The sequence below is a fragment of the Acinonyx jubatus genome, chromosome E4 (genome assembly GCF_027475565.1).
Source record: "Acinonyx jubatus isolate Ajub_Pintada_27869175 chromosome E4, VMU_Ajub_asm_v1.0, whole genome shotgun sequence".
NCBI lineage: Eukaryota > Metazoa > Chordata > Mammalia > Carnivora > Felidae > Acinonyx > Acinonyx jubatus.
In genome coordinates, this window is record NC_069395.1 from 28,052,609 (window position 1) to 28,061,054 (window position 8,446).

The 8,446-nt window shown below is 58.8% G+C and overlaps 1 protein-coding gene across 1 annotated transcript in view; it reads right to left on the bottom strand.

The window, feature by feature from the left end:
* The window catches only part of LGR6 (leucine rich repeat containing G protein-coupled receptor 6), a 120,748-nt gene extending 114,485 nt beyond the window's left edge, over positions 1-6,263 (bottom strand). The window contains exon 1 of the mRNA XM_027074699.2: positions 5,710-6,263. Coding sequence (XP_026930500.1) covers positions 5,710-5,921 — 212 coding nt within the window. The 5' untranslated portion in view covers positions 5,922-6,263. The remainder of the gene's footprint in view (positions 1-5,709) is intronic.
* Between the last annotated feature and the right edge of the window lie 2,183 nt (positions 6,264-8,446).

The window sequence follows — 8,446 nt, forward strand, 5'->3', positions numbered from 1 at the left end:
GTCTCTTGTACCTTCCCAAAGCCCCAGCCACTAGGACTCCTTGTCCTTGGCCCTGCACCCAACAGAACGAGTTACTAGCCTAAGGTCACACAGCTCATTAGGGCTGAGAGCTCTGAGGAGAATCCTTACCGGTCCCTTAGGGCATGTTCCAGGGCAGAAATCCCTTCCTTTCCTAAAGCCGTACCAGAGAAGGCTCTAATTTCACGGAACTTCCATTTCCGGGGACAAGTTGGACTCTCCAGATGGGGGTGATCTGGAAGCCTAGACTTCTCCTCTCTGGAGAGTCTCCCACCAGGTGCCAGGCCAGGGCGCATCTCCTCAGGGGTCCCTGTGAGGACTACTTCTTCCATCATCCCGGGGCTGGGAGCCCAAGAGCAGACCAGGCTCTGTGAAAGGCCCCTTTCCCTGCAGGTCAGCGGGAGGGGACTTTATTAGTACAGAAGAAGAGAGGGAGGGAGGGAGGGAGGCAGGAAGGTAGGTGGGCCGGTCACCTGATGGGGCTGAAGAAGATCACGCTGGCACCTTAAATCCCCACCCTGTCACAGGTGGCTCTCTGATTCTCTTTCTGGGCCTCAGTAGATCATTTGCCTCATTTGATCATTGCAGGAAACTAACGGTGGAGAGGTTAAGTGACTTGTCCAGAGACGCGCGGCTCATAGACGGTGGGGCGGGGACTGGAGCCCGCACGCAGAGCCAGAGCCCCGCGGTCCCCGGGCAGGGCCTCCCCACGTGGCACCCTGTCCTGTGCCCTGTGCGTGTCTCTGCCTGGTGGGCACGGGTCAGTGTGGGAAGCGGGCTGCGGCACGTGTGGGGCCATCAGGGTTGAGGGCCCACGACACGGCGGGGGGGCCGAGCGGGGGGGGGGGGGCGGGCTGGGGGCCAGCTCTGCTCGGAGCCAGGCCTTCTTCTCCTCTGCCAGCCGCCCCACCCGGCCGCACCCAGCGCCCGCTGCTGCCAGAGCAAAGAGGTTTCCTTTTTCTTTTGCCTAGGGTTGTTTCCTGCCTTTCCTTTGAACTGGGGTGTTGGCTTCTTCACACACTCACTCTCCTCCGGCGACCCCCCCAGGACTGCCCTCTGATGGGCCCGGCCCCTCAGGCTCCTCTTTGGAACAAGGCTGGCAGCCCATTCCTGGAATCACTCTCCCCTGCTTCACCCTTCTCCTCTCTGCCCTGGTCTCCGTGCTGCCCAGATTCCGCACCCCCCCACCTTCCCTCTGTCCCTTTCCCCTACTGCCCACCTCCGCCAAGCTCTCCCTGGGGGCTTTCTCCCTCCCGCATCAGGAGAGCAGGCTCAGAGTTGATTTCTCCCTGCCTCTCCTCTTCTAGGTTTTCAATGAAATGTGTCAACACTGAGGTCCAGAAAGGTCTGGGAGCTTGCATCACGGCAACTGAGGGACTGAGGATTAGAACTCCCAAATCCCAAGTTTCAGAAAGGCGGGCACAGCTCAGGCTCTTAGAATCTACTAGAAAGGGGGACTTTCTAGTTTCCCTTCGGGCTCCAAGTCCCCACATAGGAAAGGTAGCCTTGGAGGTGAGAAATGAGACCTGGCACATTGCGCCCCCAGGGTTCGTGCTGCCTAAGGCCGGTTCTTGTCCACTGAGGCTGCACGTTTCCCTGCGTCCTCATGTGACAGGCCCTGCAAGGCCCATCTGGGCATGTTGGGAGTAGGCTGGGGTCTTTCACCCGTTGCCCCCCTCCTGCCCCTGACACTCTAACACCGCACCAGCCAGCAGAAAACTACAGTTACTCTGGGTTCCCAGCATAGCGACTTCTGTCTCCTTGCCAGCCACTCTTCCTTCTCACGGACACACACACACACACACACACACACACGCGCGCGCGCGCACACCATTCCACTCTTCAACAGAACAGTGCTCCTCTTCTCCTCCCGAGGTTAGCTCCAGGACTTCCCCCTCCAGGAAGACTTCCATGGCTAACACTTCTTGGCCCTGGTCACCCTAATAACAACACTGGCTGACACTGATTGAGCCCTTCCCACGAGCCACAGACTGTGCCAAACCCTTTACAAACATTACTTCAGCGAATCCACACAGCAGCCCTATGAGGTTCCTCCACTTACAGGTGCGGAAACTAAGTCACAGATCAACTGGTCCAGGTTCACACAGCTTCGTGATGACTCTTCCCCTGGTCTGTTGAGGCCAATGCCCATGCTCTCAATCCCTCTGCCCTCCCCCAGCGGCCCGCCTCCATCTGGTCATGGACATTCCCCAGGCAGTGATGAAGAGGATGGAGATTATCTAGAATTCACACACACACACACACACACACACACACACACACACACACCATCTGACCTTTCAAACAAGCTTAGTGGTTAACACGGGCAGTCTTAAGGGGAGCGAAGTCCCAAGAGGCTGATAAGGGGTCTGACTAAGGCTGCATGGAGGGGCAGCCCCTCCCTTAGCCCTGGGAGCAGGAATTGTGAGAGATGGCTAGGGGTACTCAGGGGTAACCGCAAGTGTAGGACCTTTTACAATCTCCCAAGGCAGTTTTTCGCCTACCATCTGCTCCTGATACCGCTCGACTCTGGGAGCAAGAGGAGGAGCTCAGTGTAACTACTCAGATTCTCCCGCTCGGGGACAAGTATTTGCCGTCCGGACCCTCCCGCCCTTCACTGTGTGTCTGGGGGGTGGAATATGGCAAGAGGCGTCATGTCTTCACGTCACCATCAGACTAGAATGCCAAAGCTCCCTCTCCTCCAGGTGGGCTCCCAGAACAGGCCCTACCCAGGGACAAGGTCCAAACTCCAGTGAGGCTCATGGAGACTCAGTTCGGGAGGAGATTTTTTTTTTTTTTTTAATGAGAGATGCCTGAAAGACCGTGGGTATTTGAAGTCTGTCCTCCCAACCCTGATCAAACAGGGCTGGCATCGGACCCCAAAAGAGTCATAATTTTTGGACTTGGGTGTCAAAGCAAAGGATAGCAGCTGGGTGCAAAGAAGACGTTCCAGTGTTCCCAAGAACCAAGGTGGAGGAAGGTGGAGGTGTGTGCACCATGAAGGGTAGCTGGCTAGAAGGAGAGACTCTCACCTTTCCAGGGTGGGGAAACAGATGTGAAGTACTTTTTACCAGGGCAGGTCAAGGACCCGCAGGTATCTTCTGGACCCCATAGTTTCTTGGTGCCTCCCAGGGTTCAACCTATGGCTCCTTCTAGGGATCTTCAAGAACCCTCTGGCCTGCTCTGGACACCAGGTGTTTTAAGCTTACTTTTCTCCTTCTTGACCCAGTGTTAGGAAGACTGAAGTGTCCACTCCTCTCCCATCCCCCCCCACCCCCACTGTCAACCAACTGGTTGGATCCCAGGCCCCTAGAACGACCAAGCATTGACCAAGACTAGCACCCACAGTTGAGTCCCTAGCACACACTTTTCTTCCTGCCACAGACCATTCCCTTGAGTTCCATACTCATCATCCCTGGACTCAGTTTCCCTCTCGTGTGAAGGATCCTGGGAGCTTGCATCCATCTCCACCCAACAGCAGGCATTATAATAACAGCCACTATTTCTACAACCCCACCCCCACCCCCGTGTGTCAGGCACAGAGCTGGGGAATTTACACAGGCATATTATCTCATTTAATCCTCTCTGTTACCCACCCACTTCCTTCCATATACAAATGACGAACCCGAGGCTTAGAGGAGCTCAGTGACTCAGTGGGTGGCAGAACTGGGAAGGAACCAGGGTTTGGGGGCCCAGACAGAAAGGCACTGCTGGTTCCATCATCAAATGCAAATCTGCACCAGCCTCGGTTAGAGTTGGGCTCCTTGAGGCAAGGCCAGGTTGGGCATTTCCTATCATTGCTAAGAAGGAAAGGAGCCCCACAATGTCTCTGTCTTTGCTCTTCTCAGTGACAACCCTCATGCCTGCTTCACTTTCAATGCATTTGTGACCAGACTGCTCTCCTGAGAAGCAAAAAAGAAGGCTCCTCCCCTGAGCCCCCCTGAGGCCAGCTGCCCTCAGCAGAGACCTCTTCATCCACCTTCCACATGGGATCCTTCTGCCACCCAGGGCAGGGGACATGGTTTTCTACCACCTCCCTCCAATGTTCTGGAGCCCATGACATTGTACCTCTCCTTCCCCAAGTTCTTCCAGAAAAAGGGTCCATCTGGAAAGATAGGTGCTGAGAAAGGAGCAACCAATCTCTGGAAGAAGGCTCCTTCAAGTCAGGAAAGGGACCTTCCTTCTGCTCCCCCCACCCCCAGAGAAAGACTCTACAGATGCCATTCCCAAACTCTTTCTAGCCACAGAATCCTGCCTTCAAATAAAACAATGTCATATACCCCCAATATATAAAATGGCTAAAAGTGGGGCCACCCTAGCTGTCGCAGGCATGGGGGTTGTCAGTCCTCCTCTGGCAGCTGCAGGGACACCCTCACAGCCCTCCAGTCCTCAGAGTATCTGCCCCTGCCTCCACCCCCTGGGCTGTGAAGGATTCAATTTGCCCTTCTGGAATATGGACACTATTTTCTCCTCTCACTCCCTGCCCTGGTCCCCAGCCTATGTCTCTTCAAGTGAACAGGGACATCCAACTAAGGACAGAAGGATTGGGAGGGGAGCCCCATGAAGGGTTGCGATTCGGACCCTCCACATGCTGCCAGGACACCACCACAACTGATCGCCCTGAGCTCAACAAACACGTGCTGGACCCCTGTGAAAACTAGCCCAGCCCCCTCTTCCTCAGAGATCCCAGGTCCTGGAGCCCCACAGCCTACGCCTGGGACAGATGGTCCCAGATTTTCCCACCTGAACTCCTTAAGAAAAGGTGAAGGAGCCTGGACAGGGCTGGGGCTTGGGGGGGTGGGGGGGGGAGCAGGTTTCCTTTCCCCAGAGCAGGGGTGGAGGTGGAGTTAGGTAGTCTGGAATGTGCTCTCACACCCTCCTCCTGCGCAGGTGGGAGCAGTGAGTGCCCCCAGCCCTGAGGCTCTGAGGGGAAGCCTCTGAGCCTTCCTCAGGACAGCTGCCCCCAACAGGGTCCCCTTCACACGCCATCTCACCCCAACTCAGCTCTAAAAATGGTTCTCTGGTTTTCAGCCTCGGCTCCTGCCCACAAATTAGTGTCTCCAACGCGGCCTCTTGGGACATGACTTCAGGGAGGCCCCTGGGGGAGCCAGGAGGCCTCAGCAGAGGGAGATGGTGCTGACAGGGTCCCTTTTGGAGAAGCCAAGAGTGAGCAAGGCCCCCCTCCCAGCTTCTGGGGTCCCCCCACCAAGGCCACCCAGCCTCACCACGACGGCCGTGCTCTCCCTGCCGGGCAGAGGAGAGGAGGATCTCCGCACCCCACTGGAGCCCCTCCCCTCTCCTCCACCACCAATTCAGTCAGCTTTGTCCTCAGCCACCTTCCTGGGCACTGCCGTGCTGGAGGCGAAAGGAGCAAGAGAAGGGCCGGCCAGCCCCGGGGCCCTCCAGCTCCAGGGTCCAGACACCCACCTCTCACCAAGCCCGAGCTCCCACAGTGAACCCCCAGACGGGAGCCACTGAGACACCAAGGCAGGCCAGCCTGATTTTCAGTCTGACTCGCCCCCTCCCACAGCCGCGCCCCACCCCAGTCCCGCAGCAGTCCACTTGTCAGGGGAAGAGCCCTCCCCGGATGCCCGCGCCTCCCGGCACCAGCCTGGCAGGTGCCCTACACCGAGGCCGGCGCTAGCGGGCGGCCAGGGAGGAGCAGGGAGGGACGTGCGGGCCAGTACTCACAGGTAAGCCGTCAGGGGGTCCAGATCCCCGGGCACGGCGGAGAGCCCGAGCTCAGAGCAGTCGGCAGACAGCATGATGCCGTCCTCCTGGCAGTGGCAGGGAGCCGGGCAGGCGGCGGGCGCCGGGCCGGGCTGGGGGGCGCCGCCGGCGCGCGCGGAGGCGCACAGCGCGGCGCAAAGCCACAGCGCCCGGAGTGCGGTCGGGCTGGGCATCTCGGCGGCCGGCGGCCGAGGCACCTGGCGGGCGGACGGGCGAGCGCACCGGCGCGGTGGCAGCCGCTGCTCGCCTCTGGGGCCCGCGGCCGGGCCGGCGGGCAGCGCCGTCGGTGGGGACCGCCCCGCGGGCTCTGCTGGGTGTCGGCGGCAGCGGCGGGGAGCGCGGGTCGGTGCAGTCAGAGAGGGGCAGGCATTGTTGAGTGATCTTCGTTATTCAGTTTCACAGGCTGGGCTTGGCAAGGGAGGGAGACACAGGCGGAGGAGGAGTCAAGGAAACTTTCGGCGCTGCGGCTCGCTCCCCTTCCCTCCTTCCTTCGGAGCTGGCAGGAATTTCATCCAGGAAAGGAAAAAAAAAAAAAGAAAAAGAAAAAAAAAAGGCAAAGAAACCCTAAGAGAATGAGCGGAGAGAGCATGTCAGGGACCCGCACTTGCACTTGTTTGGAAGGATGTGATGTCCCCAGGGCCTACACTTGTGGGTTGGGGACCCTCTTGCCTGCAGGGTCAGCCACCCGGTCACATGGGACTTGGAGGAGGCCCTATGCAAGCAACCTTAAGAGTTCCCATAGGCCCCCAACCCTCTACCACATTTTCCACACTGAGACCCAAGAGGGAAGTGATTTGTTCAAGGTCTTACGGCTGGGGGGGGGGGGGGGGGTGCAGCCCCAGAACTGGAATTCAGAGTCTGTCCTTGTCACCCTGTTTCCTGGAGGAGGGCAGTGAGGCGTTGTCCCCAAAGGGATCAGGCCGTGAAAGGTATGGAGAGAGAAAAGTGGTAGGCAACGAAGAGGGGTCTTTTCACTGAGGAGCCATGCCAGGCCACCAAAGAAAGGGGTGCGGATTTCCACCCACCGAGTGTACGTTGCATGCAGGCAGCCCCAGTCACGTCTAAGGCCCTGGGATCGCCTTGATCCTGTCCCAGGACGGAGCTAGGTAGATGGACTGGAGACTGAGCCCGGCTGGTTGTCGGAGGCTTCCTGAAAGTCAGCGGATTGGCGCCACCTGGAGGCCAGCGCTGCAGCTGCAGCTGCAGCTCCACCACCACCCTGAGGCGGGAATCCCAGGGTCCTTCCTGGTCAGCGGCCCAGGGCTTTGAGGGGCAGAGCGGATGGTGGCTAAAGGTGGGTTCAAGTCCCTCTTCTCTTCTTAGACCGCCTGGGGCTGGCTGTTCTTCCTTCATGTAGCCTTTTGCTTTCTGTGGTCTCTCCCACGCTGAGCCAAGCCCCAGGGCAGAGCTAGAACTAGGCTCTGTCTCCCCTTTGGGCCCTCTTCCCATCCAGAAGTTGTACCCGAAGTCCATCCAGAGTGTGTACCCGAAGTCTGGAGACCTCAGAGGCAGCCAATATTCCTTCCACCCCATACCGCCATACCCCTCCATACCTCACATCACCCTCTCCCCACCCCCCCTACCCCCGCCTCCCATTCTCTTCTGCTGCTAACTGAGGAGCTCCCACTACCAGAAAGACCCACACATCGGAGCCGCCCCTGCCTTCCCAGGTCTGCCTGCGTTTCCGGCCTCATTCACCCATAGCTTGGCTCCACTCGCCTGCCTCTTTGCAGCTCCCGCTGCTCCAGTGTGAGGGGCCCAGGCTGGAAAAGCCATGGCTGTGCCCTGTTTGGACCTCAGCAGCAGCCCCTCATGGTAGGCTTGGGGGCCTCAGAGCTAGTCTCCAGTCTTCCAGTTTGAGGGTCATTATGGGGCCAACCTCTGACTCTTGATAAACATAATTTAGAAGAGAACACCATATCCATTCCCCCGGGAGGGGGCGGGGAGCACCAGGGTCTAACCTCATCTTGGGAAGGGTCCTGATGGAGCAGAAAGCCCTACCTCTGTCGCCCTTCTCCAGCCAGGCCTGAGAAACGCCCTCTCTGCCCTCTGACCCCTGGTACTCTTGTAGGAACTCAGGTTGGCCAGTGGGAGCCGTGGCTCCCCTTTCATTTGGGGACCTAACTGCATTTCAGGGCCTCCTGCTCTGATTTGTCCAGGCTTTCTCTGTGTCCCCTCCGCCACCCCAGGGCCCCCCACCAGGGACAGTTGGTGTCCAGCGTCAGGCACATTGCCACCCAATACTGTGCAGTCTAATCAGGGAGTCAGACAGGAGCTTATGAGACCATATCATGTCGCACGGTGTGCAGTTGAGTCTTAAAGAGTGTGGGATACCTCTGGGGGGGCCTCGACACCCCCCCTTATTTTCTGTTCCCCCTCCCGGTTTTTCTCTCCTCCAAAAGTCCCTCCCTGCCTTCTCTCCTACCTCCCTCCTGGGGCGGAGGGGAGGAAGCTGGGAGCAAAGGAGCAGAGAAAACTCAGCAACTCTGGCTTGAGGCACAGCCTCCCGTGGAAGCAGCAAAGCCCCCGGCCCCTGCCCTCCACATCAGTGTGGCTACAACGCCTGCACCCTGATGGGGCAGCACACGGTGGCTGAGGAGGACCCTGGGGGCCCCGGCAGGTGGAGACAGCTGGGGATGGCGGGAAGGCTGGAAGAAGGGAACAGAAGGCAAGGATTGGTCCTTGCTGCACACGGGGG